General features: G+C 39.2%; 1 protein-coding gene across 1 annotated transcript; it reads right to left on the bottom strand.

The window, feature by feature from the left end:
- Nucleotides 1-12269: 12269 nt before the first annotated feature.
- LOC132644038 (uncharacterized) lies at nt 12270-12817 on the bottom strand. The gene is made up of 2 exons (XM_060360578.1): nt 12766-12817; nt 12270-12655 (listed from the first exon to the last, which is right to left on the bottom strand). Exons 1-2 carry the CDS (start codon nt 12815-12817, stop codon nt 12270-12272), a joined length of 438 nt encoding a protein of 145 aa, XP_060216561.1.
- Between the last annotated feature and the right edge of the window lie 8479 nt (nt 12818-21296).

Raw genomic sequence — 21296 nt, 5'->3', positions numbered from 1 at the left:
ATACTCGGTACAATATTCGTACTGACATCCTTTCTTCGGACGCTGTGTTCATGCCCACATGTAGACAGGGAGGAGAGCTTGTCCCAGGTCCTCAGTAGCTGTCAGCTGATTCATAGCACTCCATCGTTCGGAGGTGCTTGTGGCTATTCTTTTGATGTACATTCATATATGCATATTTTGGGCATGACGGAGTCTTGTTCCGTCTATGTATTCATTATGTTAGTAGAGGCTCGTAGATACGCAGTGTGGGTTAGATGATCTCACAAGATGTTTTCATACGTATGTATATTATTTTGATGGCCAGGAGTCAAATGTAAATAAAGTATTTATGTTTCGATTAAATATGAGTTTCCTACAATTGGTATGTAAAATTGACAAAAGAGTATTAAATGAGCAAGATAAGTAGTAGAGTGAGCGGTGCTTGGTAACTAGCTCCGGGTACCCGTCGCGGCCCCTAGCTGGGTCGTGATAGAAGTGGTATCAGAGCAGTTCGCCCTAGGAAGTGTCTACGAGCCATGTCTAGTAGAGTCTTGTTTATGGTGTGTTGCGTGCCACGCTAATAAACAAAAGGCTACAGGGCATTTAGGAAAATGACCATCTTTCTTCTCATGAGATCGTGCGATAGAGCCATGTCTAGGATTATATCATTCCTAAAAGTGCGTTATGGTTTCAGAAAATGCCGCCGAAAGGAAAAGCTACAGCTGCCCAGAAAGGCAAAGCTTCGACAAAGAGGCAGGCGGAAAGAGAGCCTCCGGCAAATGTAGAGGAAAGTGAATCATAAGGTGAGGCCGCGCCTAATATAAAAGAGCAGGAGGAGCCTCAGCTCCGATTCTTCCACCAAGTACTTCGGGTCAACAAGTGTCTGAGGCCATACATTTATTGACGCAGTTGGTTGCCGCTCAGGCACAACGACAGAATGCGGACCCAAGTGATCGTTCAGCTAGTACAAGAGCCCGTGATTTCCTTACTCTAAACCCTCCAAAATTTTTCGGGTCGAAGCCGGATGAGGACCCACATGGTTTTATCGATGAGATGTTGCGGACGCTGAAACTTATGCCTGCTTCTGAGACCGAATCCGTGGAGTTGGCCTCATATAGACTTCGCGACGTGGCGGTACTATGGTATAAAAATTGGGTGATATCAAGGGGAGAGAACGCACCACCTCCCATTTGGCAAGAGTTTGTGGATGCCTTTATTCTTCACTACTTGCCACCTGAAGTTCGCCGAGCCAGAGCGGACAGGTTCTTGAATTTGAAATAGGGAAGCATGAGTGCTCGAGAGTATAGTATGCAATTTAACTCATTGGCCCGATATGCTCCGACTATGGTGGCTGACATGGGAGACCGAGTCTATATATTTGTGAGTGGTTTAGGACCACACTTGTTCAGAGATTGTCTAACAGCCTCGTTGCAGGACGGGATGGATATTTCCCGGATACAGGCCCATGCTCAGAACCTCGAGGAACGACAACGACAGCAGAGAAGTGATCGTGAGGGTGACAGAAGACAAGGTAAGAGGGCTAGATCTATGGGTGAGAGCAGTGAGTACCAAGGGGGACCGAGACAAACGCATTCTAGGCACTCAGGTCAGTCAGCGACTAGTGCACCTCCCAGATTCTCGGATAGGATATTTGACCGTTCTTTTCAGTCAGGTCAGGGACAGAGTTCGAGGGCCTCAGATTCGCAGTCCAGGGGAGACTTTAGCCAGAGGAGACCTCCAGTACCGCGGTGTAGCCAGTGTGGCAAATTACATTTCGGACAGTGTCGTCAGGGTTCGGATGCTTGTTATGCTTGCGGGCAGGTTGGTCATATGACGAGAGATTTCCCTTCAGCGAGAGATAGAGCGGGGACTCAGCCCACAGGTTCAGCAGCGGGTTCTTCTTCAGCGCGCCCGATAGCACAGACTCCTCAGACTACAGCAGGCAGAGTCAGAGGTAGAGGGGGAGCATCCAATTCAGGTGTTGTTCAGCCCCGTGTGTATGCTTTAGCTGGGCGACAAGATCTTGAGTCTTCCCCAGATGTTGTCACAGGTACCTTGACTATATTTTCCCGTGACGTATATGCTCTGATTGATCCGGGTTCTACCTTCTCATATATTACTCCGTATATCGCTGATTGTGTTGGGGTGAGACCCGAGCTGATTAAACCTTTTGAGGTATTCACTCCGGTTGATGATCCTGTAATAGAGAGGCAAGTATATAAGAACTGTGTAGTCATTATATGTGATCGTCAGACAAGGGCTGATTTGATTGAACTTGAGATGATAGATTTTGACGTAATTATGGGTATGGACTGGTTGGCATCATGCTATGCTAATGTTTGTTGCCGGACAAAGGTAGTTCGCTTCCAATTTCCGGGAGAGCCCATACTCGAGTGGAAGGGTAATACAGTTTCCCCAAAGGGTAGGTTTATTTCCTACCTTAAGGCGAGAAAGATGATAGCCAAGGGTTATATTTGTCATCTAGTTCGGGTTCATGACACGGAAGCGGAAGTGCCAACTTTCCAGTCTATCCCGGTAGTGAATGAATTCCCAGATGTGTTTCCCGATGAGTTACCAGGCCTTCCTCCAGAAAGGGAAATCGACTTTGCCATTGATGTATTACCAAACACCGAGCCTATTTCTATTCCTCCATATCGAATGGCTCCAGCAGAACTGAAAGAGCTAAAAGCACAGCTAAAAGATTTACTTGAGAAGGGGTTTACAAGACCTAGTTCCTCGCCATGGGGAGCACCAGTCTTGTTCGTAAGGAAGAAAGATGGTTTGTTACGAATGTGTATTGATTACAGACAGCTGAACAAAGTGACGGTGAAGAACAGATATCCCCTTCCTAGAATTGACGACTTGTTCGATCAATTGCAAGGTGCTAAATGGTTCTCCAAGATAGATCTGAGATCGGGTTATCATCAGGTGAGAATTAGGGAAGAAGATATTCCCAAGACTGCCTTCAGGACAAGATGTGGTCACTATGAGTTTCGAGTAATGTCGTTCGGGTTGACGAATGCCCCGGCAGTGTTCATGAATTTAATGAATAATGTGTTCAGGCCGTTCTTGGACCTCTTCGTGATAGTATTTATCGACGATATCCTAGTGTACTCTCGCACAGAGTCAGAACCTGCGGATCATCTAAGGATTGTTCTTGGCGTTCTTCGATATCGGGAATTGTATGAAAAGTTTTCGAAGTGCGAGTTTTGGCTAAACTCAGTGGCATTTCTAGGCCATGTTATTTTAGATGATGGTATCCGAGTCGATACTCAGAAAATAGAAGCTATGAAGACTTGGCCAAGACCTACGACGCCTACAGAAGTTCGTAGTTTCCTTGGGTTAGCAGGATACTATAGAAGATTTATAGAGGGCTTCTCATCTATTTCAGCCCCATTGACAAAGTTAACCCAGAAGTCAGCTAAATTCCAATGGAGTGATGCCTGTGAGCGTAGCTTCCAAGAGCTGAAAAACAGGTTGACCTCAGCGCCAGTGCTAACACTTCCGGAAGGATCAGATGGCTATGTAGTATATTGTGATGCCTCCGGAGTGGGATTAAGATGTGTATTGATGCAGAATGGGAAGGTTATTACATATGCTTCGAGACAGTTGCGAAAACATGAACAGAATTATCCCACTCATGATCTCGAGCTAGCTGCGGTCATTCATGCATTGAAAATGTGGAGACACTACTTATATGGTGTGCACGTGGACATCTATACGGATCACAAAAGCCTTCAATATATTTTCAAACAGAAGGAGTTGAACCTGCGGCAAAGGCGATGGTTAGAATTACTGAAGGATTACGATGCGAACATCCTATATCATCCAGGAAAGGCGAATGTAGTAGCAGATGCACTTAGCCGCCGATCGATGGGTAGTTTATGCGGAGTTCCTTCAAAAAAGCGAGAAATGGTTCGTGAGGTCCATCGGTTAGCAAGTCTCGGCGTACGGCCAATTGATTCAGGAGATGCAGGTATTAGCGTCAATGACCCCACAGTTTCATCACTGAATCTAGAAGTGAAGGAACGGCAATATGAAGATCTTCAGTTAAGCCACTATCGAGATCTATCCCATGGAAAGGAAAAGTCTCCACTCGAAGTTTCGATAGAAGGGGTTCTTAGATATCGAGACAGGTTATGTGTACCGAATGTAGCAAACTTGCGCCAACGGATTTTAGAGGAAGCACATTATTCCCGGTATTTTATTCATCCAGGTGCAACCAAGATGTACCACGATCTCAAATTGATATATTGGTGGGATGGCATGAAGCGAGACATAGCAGAATTTGTAGCACAGTGCCCAAATTGCCAGCAAGTGAAGGCCGAGCATCAAAAACCAGGAGGCTTATTGCAAGAAATAGAAATTCCTATGTGGAAATGGGAAGAAATTAACATGGACATTGTGGTAGGATTACCCCGTACGCGAGGGAAGTATGATTCTATATGGGTGATCGTGGATAGACTCACGAAAGCAGCTCATTTTCTCCCCGTTAGAACCACATATTCAGCGGAAGATTATGCTAAATTGTATCTCAAGGAGATTGTACGACTTCACGGTATTCCTTTGGCCATTATCACAGACAGAGGGGCACAGTTCACAGCCAAGTTCTGGAAGTCCTTTCAAGAAGGTCTAGGTACTCAAGTGAAGCTCAGCACGGCGTTCCATCCGCAGACCGACGGACAAGCCGAGTGTACTATTCAGACCTTGGAAGATATGCTACGAGCGTGTGTGCTGGACTTTGGTGGCAGTTGGGATGACCATTTGCCTCTTATTGAATTTGCCTATAATAACAGCTATCATTCCAATATTCAAATGGCTCCATACGAGGCCTTATATGGAAGGAAATGTAGATCTCCTATTGGATGGTTTGAAACCGGAGAAGTCCAATTGATAGGCCCCGACTTGATCCAGCAAGCAGTTGAGAAGGTTAAAGTGATTCGAGACCAACTATTAACAACTCAAAGTCGCCAAAAGTCTTATGCAGATAATCGCCGACGAGATTTGGAATTTCAGGTGGACGATTGGGTGTTCCTGAAGGTATCGCCGATGAAGGGAGTGATGAGATTTGGCAAGAAGGGAAAGCTAAGTCCCAGATATATCGGACCCTACCAAATCATTCGCAAGGTGGGTCGAGTAGCCTACGAATTGGACTTGCCTTCAGAGCTCGAATCCGTGCATCCAGTATTCCATGTTTCGATGCTCCGCAAGTGTATTGGAGACCCAACAAGAATAGTTCTGATTGATGATGTGCAAGTAATAGAGGAGCTAACATACGAGGAAATGCCCATTGACATTTTGGATAGACAAGTACAAAGGCTTCAGAATAAAGAGGTTGCTTCAGTCAAAGTTCTATGGCGGAACAATAATCGGGAAGAAATGACTTGGGAAGCAGAGGAGAAGATGAAATCTATGTACCCCCATTTGTTCCAATCCCCAGAAGAGATTCAAGATGAGACGTCGATGGTGTAAGGTATGTATGTTTTAGTTTTATGTTTTTGGTCGTGGGTGGCCATAAATGTGTTGATATTGTGATATAGCCCTATGAGGCGAAGATATTGTGGGTTGTTGTAATGGAAAGGTAGTATCTGTTATGTCCCGTGTTTTCGCATAATTGGAAATCGAGAAAAATAATTAGGACTTGTATGTTATAAGCAAATATTTTGATTCTAGTTAATATGACTATGTGGTTATGAAACCATTGGTGCTAAGACGTCGGGGGAGGCCGAGGGCAAATTTGGAATTTCGGAAATTAGTATCGGGAATTTGCAAAACGAGATTCCAATGAATTGGGCCAAGAAAAATGTAACAACAATTGAGGCCCAAGGTTAAGGGGTGGCCGGCCAAAGGCCTTGGCCCATGCCCCACTTAAATGGTCATGTGAAATACATGTGACCATATTAGTCAAACTTGTATATATTTAAGTATACCCATAGAAAACTCTAGGGAAAAATCAAAACACTCAACTTTGAGCTAATAGCCCTCTCGGCCGAACCCATTTGGAAAGAAAGAAAAAAAAATCTAGCTTTTGTTTGTGGCTCAAAAATCTTGTTCTTCCCATATTTGTAGTGTACTCAAGACGCTCTTCAACGGGATACAATTAGTTTGGCGAAAGGAGCACGTTTGCGACAAGTCGGATTTTCAAGAAAAGGTAAGAGTTTTGCCCCTTAAAGGTTATGGAATTTGTGTGAATATGATAAGGATTGAGAATAGACGAGAACTTCGTAGTTTTGGGTGTGTATGAAACCGTGGGTGTGTGTGTGAATATGGTGTTGTGGCCGTGAGTATGTAGGTTTGGAAGGGAAGACGAATTGAATTCTATTTAGTTGGTTAGTTGCGTCGTTGTGACATTTATAATGTAAATGAATGTTTAACGAATCGAATTGGCATTGGAAAATGGTTGCGGATTATTATAGGAAAGTATATGACTTCGGTATATTTGTGTATATCCTTGTATAATTATGATATTAAGACTTCAAATGTGACTTATGGTTGTTGATAATGAATTTGAAATAAAACAATGCGAGTTAGTAAGTTCGTCGTAGTTGTTGACGTTTGGGATGCAATATGGAAAGTAGCGAATTGTTTGAACTTATGTATATTGCTTGGAATATTATTGGGACGTGTTTGAATAATCTTGAATGAGTAAATGAATACAATAATGTGGACATTAGTTTGGTATTGTGAAGTTTGAATGAAAGTTTTCAACTTATATAGAAAGGAAGAATATTGAAGTTAGAGTGCTTTAGTTATGGTTTATGAGGTTTATGATGTTTGGGTTGTTGTGTTGATGTATATTGAGCTGAGCTAAGTCTCGGGGGTGTTAGATATATAGGGGAAATGCTGCCGAAATTTCGGTAGACAAAAATGAAGTTAAGGAAATTCTTAAGCCTTAGAATCTCTAATTGGTAACTTTGACCATTTGCAGATTTTGGACGAAACGGGACTTGAGTTTGGGGTGAGCATAAGACGTTTATAAGGTATGTAAAGCTCCCCACTTCTTCTTTTGGCATGTCTTAGTATGTTAGGTTGATATCGGAACCCCGGGAGCAATTCTGCTCCTCGAAATCCGATCTATAAAATGGCTACTATTCATTCAATTCAACTGAAGCCTAATGACCCTATTTTGGCTAGAAAGCAAGTAAGCGTCCGAAACTTATGCAAATGCAATCGGGTTACTTCGAAATCTTTATGTATGATCCCATAGACACTAAATGTTCGTAATTTATGATCGCCACCTCGACTTGACCAGAGGTGGGCCCGCTAACCCTGAGATGCCTTATTCGTTCTATTAGGCTCTCTTTTTGGATAAGTTTCGATAAAGAATCTTTGATTTTGAAATTGTCCTCTATGAAATAATGTTTTGATTACTATGATATACTAAGCTATGTTGTGAGCCATACGTACCACTTTGGAAACATTTTTGTGAAATAAACTTCCGTACTAACTAATTATCCGGCTACTTTGGTTAATGAAATGACTTATGAAGTACTCAAGTTTTGAAAGGCTATTTTGATATACAATTGCATTGTTTGCTCACGACTCCGTTCGTGCCTTATTATGACTTCGTTCACCGGTTCCCGGGCCGGATATGATTCGTGCGCTCTATGATAAATTCAGCCGTATGCTGTGTTACGGTTCCTGAGACCTCGCCATAGGGCCGGGTTCCGTTTGGAGTTATGCTGTGATATGGCTGGTGATATGATATGCTGATATGTGTGTGCTCAGGGATGTACGGAGATTTGAACCTTCTGGTGTTATGCTGTGTGTGGCACCAGCGTCGGAGTGGTGACCACGTTCCTGAGCTTTGCATGATTTTGTTTGCATTATGCATATATGATTTTGATAAACATTTTGATATACTGTTCGGCATTTCTCTCTCTTGTATTCTGTTCGCTTTCAGTTGTGGCCTATATTTCTGTACTCCATGCTTTACATACTCAGTACATCTTTCGTACTGACCCCCTTTCTTCGGGGGCTGCGTTTCATGCCCGCAGGTACAGACGTCGGTGATCCACCACTGTAGGCTCCACTTCTGCTATTTCGGAGTACTCCCTTTGATTCGGAGTCCACTTTTGGTACATATATCTTTTGCCATGTATATATATTTCTGTATATCTGACTATTTGGGTACGGCAGGGCCCTGTCCCGTCATATGATTCTGTCGGTCAGTTTAGAGGTCTGTGGACATGTCTGTGGGTTATGGTCTTTCTGAATGGTTATGTGTATATGTTGTTTGGGCGATCCCATACGCCGAGGCGGCCGGTCCACATATGTTTGTACATTGCTTTGTTAGCCCTGTGTGGCCTTTGTTGGTGTTTGCTGTGTACAGGGTTATTCTGGTTAGTCCGAAAAACAAAGGAAACTCTGCCGAAATTTTTCTGGAAATTATCTAAATTTGGAATATAGCCTTGACGGCTCCTGCTATATAGTTGAATGCATTTGATAGATGGGTTTGGGTGCCCAGATCGGGAACTAGTCACGGCCTACGGGGTTGGGTCGTGACAGTATCCAAATTACAAAGGAAACTCTGGCAAAAAATTTCCAGAATCCCCGAGTGTCGAACATTCGAGGACGAATGTTCCAAAAGGAGGGAAGAATGTTACACCTCGGAAATTTCTCCGTACTTGTATGATGAGTGGAATGATGAAAAGTTGAGTGAATGATGTTTTATTAAGTCGGGAATGGCTAATTAAGAATTTTTAGAAAATAAGAAAGTCGCGGAAAATTTTCTGTCCAGTGGTCGTATATGGCACTATACGGCCCGTAAAGTGATTTACCGTATAGTGCAATCGTCCTCCAGCTTGTCAAAAATCCCAACTTTCTGTAAATGTTGAATATGGTTTAAAACGACCCAGTTTACGGCCCGTAAACCAGGTCGTAAACTACCATGTCCATCAGCCAAAACTTTCTGCCTTTGAAATGGTTGAATACGACCACAGTGGACGGACCGTAAATCAAAATACGGTCCGTATATGGTGGTTTACGACCACTGTTCATCCCGACAAGAATTCATTAAAGATTAGATTTGTGATTTTTAAAGGGGACTTAAGCCTCATTTCAACTCATTATTCATTCAACCAACTCAAGAAACTTCTAGACCTCTCCACATACTTCATCTATAGAAATCCCAAAGAATCAAAAGAACATCAAGACCAACAACACCAAATTCATAAAAATAAGTGTTAGAACACATCAAAGGATCTTCTAAGTCAAGAAATTCTCAAGAAGGTGGAACTAGGGTTTTGGCTAATTGAAGTGTTTCACCTTAAGGATTGTTCAACCATCATCCAAGGTAAGTTTCATGATTATTCCATGTTGTTTGAAGTATTGTAAAGCTTAGACACTTGAAATGTAGAAGAACATAGAAATGAGTCATTATTGAGTGAATAGTGACATAAATGAATGATAGTGGAATTGAACTATGAATGCTGAAGTGTTGAGAGTACAATTACATTATAAACGATGTTTATATCATGAATCAAGCATTAAATGCATGAAAATTCAAAGACGAGTCATAAGGCTAAATATGGTGGAAATTGGAGGAAAATGGTGGATTTTGCTAAATGTACGTAAATGACGATTGTCGATTGTGATACTATGAGTAATATTATGAATGTTGGGAGTTGATATAAAACATGAGAAAAGTAGTATGAACAAAGGAGACGCTGCCCAACTTCTCCTAGAATTTGCGACGCGTTCTTATAGTTAGTTTACTAATGTCGATACGCATTCTCTTATGAATGTAACGACGTGATATCGACGGAGAACAAGTGAGCGATATCTTAGCTAAATGACCAAGGTATGTGAGGCTAGTCCTTCTTTCTAATGGCATGAATCTTTTAACTTGAATCCCTATTCGTTTTATGAGTCCTTACATTCTAAGAAGTTAAAAGCTCATACTTATGGATGTCTATATGAGATAAGTTATACCATATGATGACACTAGAATGATGATGATGTTATTCCGTGCCTACACTCACCTTATGTACTAGTCCTTTCAAGGTGAGGCAAAATGTCCATGATGGTTCCATAATGTAATCGGGGGATCACGACCTTACGTCACCCCGATAGAGTAAAGTTGATCATGAGTCATATATACACATATCATGATAAGATGAGTATTTTATGATGAGCATATTATTATGAGTATTTACATTAAGCATGTCATAGTTGCATTCACACCGGTCCTAGTTGGCCGGGCAGACACCGCTTCGGCGGGCGGCGATACGGATACACCACGACCTACGGGCGTGGGCAGACACCACTAGTGGGCGGCATGAGATGGTACCCCGGACGCGGGCTAATATTATTGATTATCACACCGTTCTGACATGGACGGGCAGCTTGCATCTGATGCATACATGTCATGATGATGAGTATGAGTAAGATAGCATTCATTACTTCATTTATGATTATCAGTCAGATCCATATGTCTCATGTTGATGTTATCCTCATATTATTGATGTTTCCTTTCATTATGTATGCCTCTCATACTCGGTACAATATTCGTACTGACGTCCTTTCTTCGGACGCTGTGTTCATGCCCACAGGTAGACAGGGAGGAGAGCTTGGCCCAGGTCCTCAGTAGTTGTCAGCTGATTGATAGCACTCCATCGTTCGGAGGTGATTATGGCTATTCTTTTGATGTACATTCATATATGCATATTTTGGGCATGACGGAGTCTTGTTCCGTCTATGTATTCATTATGTTAGTAGAGGCTCGTAGATACGCAGTGTGGGTTAGATGATCTCACAAGATGTTTTCATACGTATGTATATTATTTTGATGGCCAGGAGGCAAATGTAAATAAAGTATTTATGTTTCGATTAAATATGAGTTTCCTACAATTGGTATGTAAAATTGACAAAGGAGTATTAAATGAGCAAGATAAGTAGTAGAGTGAGCGGTGCTTGGTAACTAGCTCCGGGTACCCGTCGCGGCCCCTAGCTGGGTCGTGACAGTGATCGCCGGAATACAACCGATTTGATTGAACTGGAAATGCTGGATTTTGATGTGATAATGGGCATGGATTGGTTGGCCTCGTGCTATTCTAATGTGGACTGCAGAACGAATATAGTTCGATTCCAATTTCTGGGCGAACCAATGCTTGAATGGATTAACACAGCATCTCTAAGGGGTAGGTTTATTTCCTACCTCAAGGCAAGAAAGATGATTCCAAAAGCCTATATTTATCATCTAGTCCAGGTTCATGTTACTGAGGTACAGCCCCTGACTTTTCAATCCGTCCGAGTAGTAAACGAGTTTCCGGATGTATTTCTAAGTGAACTTCCAGGACTCCCCCCGGAACGGGAAATTGATTTTACTATCGATGTGTTGCTGGATACCGAACCTATATCTATTCCTCCGTACCGAATGGCTCCTGCAGAACTGAAAAAGCTAAAGGCATAATTGAAGGATTTGCTTGAGAAGGGATTTATTAGACCCAGTTCATTGCCATGGGGAGCCCCTGTCTTGTTCGTAAGAAAGAAGGATGGATCTCTACGAATGTTTATTGATTATAGGTAGTTGAACAAGGTGACGATCAGGAATAAATATCCACTTCCAATAATCGACGATTTGTTTGATCAATTGCAAGCACTACAAAAAAAAACAGTGTTTAGCGACGGACGCATTCCGTCGCTAATCAGCATATATCTGTTGCGACGGATTAGCGACGGAATGTCTTCTGTTACGATTTTGCGCGTTGCTACCCTATTAGCAACAGAAAAATGAAATCCATAGCAAACTTAGCGACAGAGTAGCGACGTATGAGATCTGTTCCACATTATAGCAACGGAATATTTTGTTGCTATTGTTATGAATTCCGTGACTAATTTCATATTTCATTTCGTTGTTTTAGTAAATTAGCGACGAAAACCATTGTCGCTAATCCGTCGCAAAATATTTGAATTATTTATGCCCTGCATTTAGCGACAATATAATGTTTGTCGCAGTCTGTAGCCTACTGTTTTCCCTCTAGCAACGACCAAAATCCGTCGCAAATCTGTCACAAATATTTTTCTTCCGATTTTTTATTTTTTAAATTTTTAAATACACCTGTTGTAACATACTAAATACAAATTAATAAATACCCTTAAAAATAACTGACATTCACATAAAATAATATTTATAAAAAAGATTCAAAATAGATAGCGGAATCCTAATCGTTAAGTCCAAAACACCGACAACGCCAAGCTATCAACTACCAAAAGAACCCACACATCCATCAAGTATTGTTAGTGCATAATTTTGTTCTTTCCAACAAAAAAGCAGATAACATAAAAAACTAATGCATGGGTGAAGGACTATGATCATTATCAGAAACTAAAGGATCAACATCATCAATGTTAGCAGCAGTAGGAGGAGGCACTATGGGTATCACAATTGATGGTTTGTCGATAGGAGTATTTGGATGATGTGATGGTGAAGAAATCACTCTGCGTGCCTCCTCAATAAATAAAGGAAGCAAGCGATCAGTCAGTGTAGGAATCAATCGCATCACTAACTCCTCCATATTTTCTATCGGTGCTGATTGAGAAGTTGAAGGTGGTGCTGATACTGAAGCATTAAAGCCAGAATTGACGCAAAGATTCGGCCCATAATAACTTTGTGCTTGAGATCCAAGACCATATATTCTTCTCTTCCTTGTTCCCCCAGTAGCTTCGTAATATTCTTCACATTGATCAATATCAGACTAAGACTGTGATTTTTCCCGTAATGATATATTACCTATAATAAGTAGTGAAATTAAAACATCAAGAATAATAACCATTCAATTTTACCAAATAAAAAGAGAAATGAATTCCAGAGATAAGGGAGCAGATATTTATCCATTTTTCGTTGGAATTGAAGTCTCATGATGACCAACAAAAAAGAGTTTTATACAACTTGGATATAAATGATCATATACACTGTCTCATAGTCAAGTAACAGAACATGAAAACAAAGACAATTAGAGTTCCTAAACAACAAATAGAAGGACAATTTCAGGCTATTTCCTACTGATTTAAGTCATTACTGATACTACTTCTCAATTCTTCCTGTCTAGTAGACTGTTTATATCAAGCAAAAGTAAATTGACCAACATCAATAGGATATGCAACTTCATAAATAAAAAGTAAAATTGATCTACCTAACAAAAAGCAAACTATGCATAAGCACATTCATAAGGGGACCAAGCAGATATCCTTATCAATAATTCAACATGCGAAACAATGCAAGAATAATGAGCCATTAAAGTAATCCTAACAACTTTGTATAAATAGGCATGCAACTTCAAAACTCATTCACTCACTATCCATTCTCACATGGACAAGCAATCTACGGTCAAGATATGCCTAATCCATTGCAGACTACTCTTTAACTTCTTTATACAATTCCATTAAAACACAATAAGGGAATTATTAAGTATCTGAAGGAGTTTACACATTCTAAAGGTAACAGTTCAGCTTTCGAAATTTACAGGATGTGTGTTGCTAGTACTGCTTATCAAATTTGGAAGGAAAGGAATGTCAGGGTGTTTCAACAAAGGCAGAGGAGTATTGAAGCTATGGTGAAGCAAATTGTGTAGGAAGTGCATAGGCGTGGTGCTACTAGACTGAGGTTAAAGCATAAATTAGATAGCATGAACTTTTATCCCTAGGTGATTTAGATAGGAGGTATAGACGATATGGAGCACAGGGGACTGTTGCTTGATGTCCTGTCCCAGTTTGCCTTTTGTTTTCCTTTTTCCTTGACCTGTACAAATGTTTAGTTGGTGAATAAAATGTTCCAGTTATTTTCCAAAAAAAAGTATCTGAAGGAGCATATTCAAATCTAACTTGCTGTTGTTTGTGCCAAGGGAGAAAAGTGGAAAATGTTTAGCCAGGATCTTGTTTAAGAAAGGAAGGAGATGTTACACATTGGTTTGCTAACAGTTTAGATTTGCAGGTTGTCTTTGTTTTCTGGTGTGGAGGTGGTGGTTTAAGGCTCTCATTGTTTTTCATGATGAGGGGAAAAATAGGAAATATGGTTTTTTATTAGGAAAAGGTTGTTGGGGTGGTACATAATGATGGATACAATCTTTTTCAATGTATGGTGTGGATCAGGGGCAAAATGGGAAATACTTGATATGGAAATATAGGAACCAGGTGTAATAGAGGAAGTGGACAAATTTGGTGGAATCTATTTTCCGGTGCTCAGGAGAGTAAGAATTGTTATCAGGATTTGGTTTAACTGTCTATGCAAGTAGATATGCAGAGTAGGAGTTGGTTGTTACTGTAGTGATAGTCTGTAATGGACATAACAAGGAGCCTGGATAAACTTCATCAAGTTTTTCTTGATATGGCTGTTCTAGTTGAGACTCAAAGTGAACAGATTGATGACATTGAGCATAATGTGGCCATTGCTGGAAGCTTCATCAGTGGTGGAACCAACAGTCTTTTCTATGCTAAGCAGCACTAGAAGAAGGGAAGGACATAGTTATGTTGGATGTGGTGGTGGTGTTGATCATTTTGATTGTCTGCTTAATTACTACTTTGATCTCTTGATAATATTTCCTACTGGACTTGGAAACACAATGTCAATTTGTTTTAGTTTCTGCCTTATGAGGCAACTGTTATTAGGATTCGGTTCTGTAGTTCCTCTCATTTGGCCTTTCTAAGCTCGAGGATATTTTCATTCTTAGAGATAGTTATAAATGTTTTGAATGCAATAATCATGATGCATGATTCATTTCATATTGAATCAAAAACTGGAACTAGCAGTTCTTTTAAAAAAAAATTGTACAGGACCTAGAATTGCTCATAATGTCATTAATGTGTATACAAGTTACTGGTATGTTTCTGGAATTTGGGATACCCCACATTATCTTCTTATTCTGGCTTAAGGACCCTGAAGATGTTCCATTTGGAGAAGTCATAACTTTATAGCAATGGTTCATTCGGTATTTGAAATTCACTAGCCAACTAACCTGAATTCAGGCCGCGTAAGGTCCACTAAAGAAAGAAGCACTTTTTACTATGATGGAGGAATGAGAAGTTCTAAGTTCTAACCAAGAAATTCAAAAAATGGAAGAATAGCACACTTGAAATTTGAAGTTGTGACCTAAAACAATTTGAGAACCACCTTTGCCACTACCACTACAATTAATGAACTTGGCATGTGCTTTGTTTTTGCTTATTTGTGTATTATAGTTTTTCAATAAAAGGAATCTAATTGAACTCCTTATGTCCACCTAGCGCTGCCCCTGCCTAACAAAGCATAACGCAAAAGATAACACTCATAATTTGTAAAAACTAATAACAGCTGAATTAGAGTCGATGTGTTGGTCCTGGATGGAGTTTAATCATTTAATAAGAAGGAAGATGAAGCTTTTGTTCATGAAACCACGTAGAACCAGTAGAGGAAGACAACAGAGAAGGATTGGACCAAGAGAGTACAACGATGAAGGGTTGAGTTAATGGTAAAACCAGAAAGAAGAACTTCACTGATTACATATTTATATATAGTCTTCGTAAATTATTAACTAAGCAACATATATAAATGTTAAACTACTACAACATACTAATTCTGGCACAACATTCAATCTTTTCCAGTTATCATCTCAACAATGCAAACACTTTGTTTTAGATAATGTGGGGTATCCCAAGATCAATATATTATATTACAAGAAACATTGTTGAATTCCAATATATTATATTACAAGGATCAATAAACAGACCTGAGGCTTGAACCGGTGGCGTACCTAAAGTTTGAACTTGGTTAATAGGATCTGGCTCACCTATGAAACTCGTACCACCTTGTTGAGGACTAACTGTGGTGGGAATGGGAATGGTAGGCATGTTTGCACGACTAGTAGAATCACACCTAAATGAGGACTTTCCTACACGACCTCCGCTACCTCGACCTCTGCCTCGAGCCATATCTACAAAAAAATGTGGTCATGAGGAAATTAAAGTAACCATCAGTAAAAAAGTAACCAGTAAAATGCAAGCAGGCTGCTAGTAAAGAGCTTTTTATACTACGCGTATTGCATAATTTAGCATTTGGTCCCCAAGTTGGTAATGAGTCTTTAGCATAGCAGGAAAACTTATGTAGTACAAGACAGCAACTATACGGGATAAGAAGGAATATATATTTTTTTCCTGCACAACAATCTAAATCTAATCAACCACATATTGTATCTTCATTTTTCTGCAACTACTTCCATCTTTTTTTCGGGTAATCCTTGCTCCATCTAAAATCAGCTGCATAAAAACCAAAGTTACATATAGTAAGATATTTTTTGGCCAATAGAACTATTCTATTTTCGTAGAATTATGTGAGGTTATTCTAATACTTGAAGCAGCAGAAATCTATGTGCAACTTGAAAAAAAAAAAAAACAGAGACCAAACTGAAGAAAAGGGAACAAAACTGAGATCAGGAAATTTTAGATGAAGTATATGTTATAGATCGTAGGCAGCACATCCATGCAGACAAATTGGTTGTTCTTACTGGGTTTGTTGGTTTCACCTCCTTTTACTGCAATTGTGTTCTTTTCTGAGTTTTCAGTATCGTGCCTGTAATATAATTTAGACAACCAGATGGAATACAGCCTAGGATTTGCACTTCTTATGCCAAAATTTGAATTTTACAATTACTATGAAGAACTAAATATTACCAAAACTGCTACTGCTGTAAGTTTTTCAACCACCAAAGGAAAAAAAATGTGGTGAAAATAGAAAATTCCAATTGTAACAAACCTACGAATAACTTATAGTGGGAATCAAACCCATGAAGCAATGTCAAACTAGTTGTACATGGTTTGTTTATAGTATCCGAGCAAATGATGGTTATCTCAAACTACACATATTAACAATGAGTGTAGATGTAAATTCAAAATAGATCATGAAAACCATGATGTTACAGAAAGTGAACAATTGTTTATATAAATTAGCTCTCTTGAGCTTGATTTTAGAGTTTGTTTCTGCCAAGGACCGACGCTTTTTATTTCAAACAACAACGTCATGCTATTTTTTCTTACCCTTAGAAATCTGTAGAATTTGAATAGTTTGTAGAAGCTTCACATGGACAATGATTTTTAAATGTACAAAGTTATACAAACATACAGAGAGAGTTACACTTCAAAGTATGTACTACTGTAATTCTAATGAACCAAAATAAAGAAAAATAACTGCTCATAATACAAGCTGTAAACTGATTCATGTATGATATCGACCAAACACTAATTGATTTCAACTAAAGAGCAAACAAAACTTTTAAACGTAGATCTGGAAAACTACCTTTTATCCTCAAAATTAGTACTAAAAGCGTAGGCAATCTCCTTGTCGTGGTGATCAGCAATCTTCAACAGAGCTTTCAAACGAACTGGAAAAAGAAAAGACATTCAACACCAACGAACTGCAGAAACTTGCGAAAGATTATAAGTACAAAGAAGAATAAGCGAATCGAAATTATAGCGGAAAAGGACCCAATAATTGTGCAGAAATTAGCAGTAATAGATTGCTCATCACCTCCGATGAAGAAGCTCAGAAATCAAACAACCAAACAAAGGTAGATGATCAGGAAACAGCAGAGCAGAAAACAAAAAGAGAGTTAAAGCACACAAATTACACACAAGGGGCCGGCAAGACAACAGCCAGCTACTTCCAAGCCTCTTCTATATATTAGTAATTACAAGAAACATTGTTGAATTCCAATAAAAGGGAAAATTATACATGGTATGACACACATGATCAATTAATAGTTTCTAAGGCTAGATTACATTTGTCATCACCAGTAACCTAGTACCACCATATCATAAAATTCAGCCCTCCATCCAAGACAATCAGAATTAAACGGAATTACTGAAACAACCAAATCTGATAAGGAATCAGCTTGAGGCACCCCCTGATAAAAGTATAAATGAATATGTAACAATTGAGATATCCAGATGACTTTAATTCATGTACGGTAGGTCTCACGACAAAAATGGTCAACCAGAAGACAGGGAAAGGAACTAGATATATAGACATGAGGAGAAGATTTATTTGAGAATGAAATATGAGAAGATTCTAAGGAATCCTCAGTTAAATTCTCAGTGCTTGTCAACAGAGGACTAGTAGGCTTCTTCCCTCAGAAAGGGCCTCAGACCTTACCCTAACTCTCCATTACTTTTTATTCTAGCTATGGAGGGCCTCACCAAGATGCTGGAAGCAGTCACTTAATTGCTAGTTTTTAGTTCATCAAGATAGAATTTGGAATTTTTGTGAAATATTAGGAATTGGCTACTAGTGTGGTAGAACTAATGAAACTACATATGCTGTTTGGTTTTACTACATTCAGTAATTGGTATCAAGTTTTTTCCAGGATCTCAAATTGCAGCACCTGGAAATATGCAGCATGGCATGAAGTTCACATTGCAGAATTTTAGAAAATGCAGAATACATGACAACACAAGCAGTAGTTTTCATCAAATTCAATTTTGGCCATACTTGCTCATCAGTTGTAGAAAAAATGTAGCAGTTCTTTGTCATCAACAACTGCTTTTTATCATTTTATACAAATCAATAGTCAAGTTATTGTACAGAGAGAGAGAGAGAGGAGATGAATACACTTAAGTGAGAAGAACTTCAATAGCAGGCAACAATACCTCAAAAACAACAGCTAAAATGCAGAACCTTCAATGAGTAGCACGTCAATGAATTCTGACCAGCTGTCCACTACGTATCTGTAATATAAACAACATCAGGAGGATTCTATCAAAGGTTGAACTAAAACTGTAATGGAATATAAAAGTCTAATAGAGGATTTAATGGTTTTAGTTACATGTTACTTTATCCCAAGCAAGTATTTTGGCTACGAACTTAAGCACGTAACCCCAAATAAGTAGCCAATAAATAAGAAGGCATATATCAAACAACATAGTCGCATAGTACACTACAAGATTCAGTAAGTAATGATGAAAGTGGTAAAATAGGTTAAAGAAAACAATAAAGAAAAACTGTGGTGCAAATCAAAACACTCAACCATCCATCAGAAATTTTTACACCCAAATCTTAAGCAAAATACAATAAAGATACAACAACACATGTTACTAAGCATTAGTCACTATCTGTTCCTTCTTCGAACTCTTCCTCATCCTCCGTAGTTTCCTCTGTTTCATACTCTTCTTCAGTTTCATACTCTTCTTCGGTAGATTCATCTTGGATTTCATGATGCTCTGGCAATAACCTATCATCGATGGGTTCATCTATTTCAATTGCATTCCCTTTTGGATCATATAAGAGTATATTTTCATCAATCGAAACATTCATATCTATCTCGTGGACTTCAACTTCTTCAACTTGGAATGGAACATTCAAATCTGGAGCTGTCACCATTACTTTCTCATGGGGTAATTCAACAACATTCCGAGGTTTGACCTTCAACACAGCTGTCCAATCATCCTTATCCTTTTTCTTGCTAGGATACGACACATAACACACTTGAGTTGCTTGCATCGCAAGAATAAAAGGTTCATATTTTTTATATCGGCGACGATGATTAACATCAACCAATTTGTACTGATTATGCTTTTTAACACCAACATCCATAGTTGGATCAAACCATTCACAGTTGAATAACACAGTTTTCTTTAAAGGATCTTCATGAAATTCCACTTGTATAATCTCTTTTATCCATCCATAGTAATCACCAAAATTTGGATCCGAGATACAAACTCCACTGTTCATTGTTGATCTTGCGCTACCATGACTGTCTGTGTGAAATTTGTATCCATTAGTAAAATGCACAGAATGACATGTAGCGCCTATTAGTGGTCCACGAGCAAGACTACACAAGAATTTATTCTCAATATGGTTGCAGCGGACCTATTTGGAAAAATGTAAGACTTAGTTAAATTTTGAGAATTTAATAACATCTTGTATAAAAATTAATGATTTTTGAAACTTACATATTCCTTGAACCATATAGAGAAATATGCTTCAAGGCTCTCATCTATTTGACCGTGAGATAGATTCGAGAATTCTCCTTGTAGACGTTGCACGTACAAACATCATTGCAACAAAATAAGTTCAATAGAAAGTCATGATATATATGGATATATTTATAATAATAAGAGAGTTTAACATTCAAATGCTACCTCACAAATGGTTCAACCTCTTTACAATTTAGTAAAATGTAAGTTTGGACAGCCTTGATTTCTTCAAGGGATAAATTCCTCTTTTTTGCTTCTCCCCATAGTCGGCCGGGATGGGTGAATATTGATAAATTTCCTTCAACATCTTCTACAGCACCACCATCATCATTACGGTCCACATCGTGATTACGTGTCATGACATAAGGTTCAAAACAATGAGAAAACAAATGTGTTGACTCCTTCATCAAGTATGCTTCACAAATGGAACCCTCAATACTAGCTTTATTCCCAATCATTCTTTTAAGAGTTTCGAGGTACCTAAATACATAAATGGATGGACCGTTATTGTTACACCTCGAAAATTTCCCCGTGAACGTACAATGAATAGACTAACGAAGAATACGAGTATACGACATTTTAATCAGAAGGGAATGACGTTTGACGACCCTAAGTAAGATTTCAAAGGCAATGGGAATAAGAGATAGGTTATTCTCCACAATAACTAATTATAGGTTTTGAAGACATGAAAGTTGCAGATTTGCACTTTGGCCCGGTCGATCGTAAAATGAAATACGGACCGTAAAGTGGTATACGGCCCGTAAACCACCATGTCGTATTTCAACTTACAAAACTTCAACTTTCTGCTAAATGGTTAAATACGACTTGGAATACGGACCGTAAATTGAAATACGGCCCGTAAACTGCGATCGTAAATCACCATGACCCTCAACATACCTTTCTGGTTCTATTATGCTTTAATACGTCCACAGAATACGGACCGTAAACTGGGTTTACGACCACTGTACACTTCAACTACTATTCATTCTGGATTAGATTTTAAGTCATTAAAAGGAGACCCAAGCTCATTAAATTCATTTCATTTCCACAATGCTTCTCTCTAGAAACCTCTAGAATATTCTCCACTCTTCATCTACAAGAAAACAAAGGAAATCAAAGATCAATATCAAGAATCCAAGTGTATCAAGTGTATGAAACTCATCAAGGTTCATCCAAGTTAAGAAATTTCAAGAGAAGCAAACTAGGGTTTTGATGCAAGAAGAGTAATGCTACTCAAGGCTTGTTCCTACAACATCTAAGGTAAGTTTTATGGCATTTACATGTTATTTAGGGTATAGAAGAGTTGAAACACTTAGATTATAGAAGGATGTAAGAAATGGGTCATGCAAGTGTGAATAGTAGCATTGTTGAGTAAA

Source organism: Lycium barbarum, chromosome 6 (genome assembly GCF_019175385.1).
Source record: "Lycium barbarum isolate Lr01 chromosome 6, ASM1917538v2, whole genome shotgun sequence".
Classification (NCBI taxonomy): Eukaryota; Viridiplantae; Streptophyta; class Magnoliopsida; order Solanales; family Solanaceae; genus Lycium; species Lycium barbarum.
This window is presented reverse-complemented; position numbering and strand designations above follow the sequence as displayed.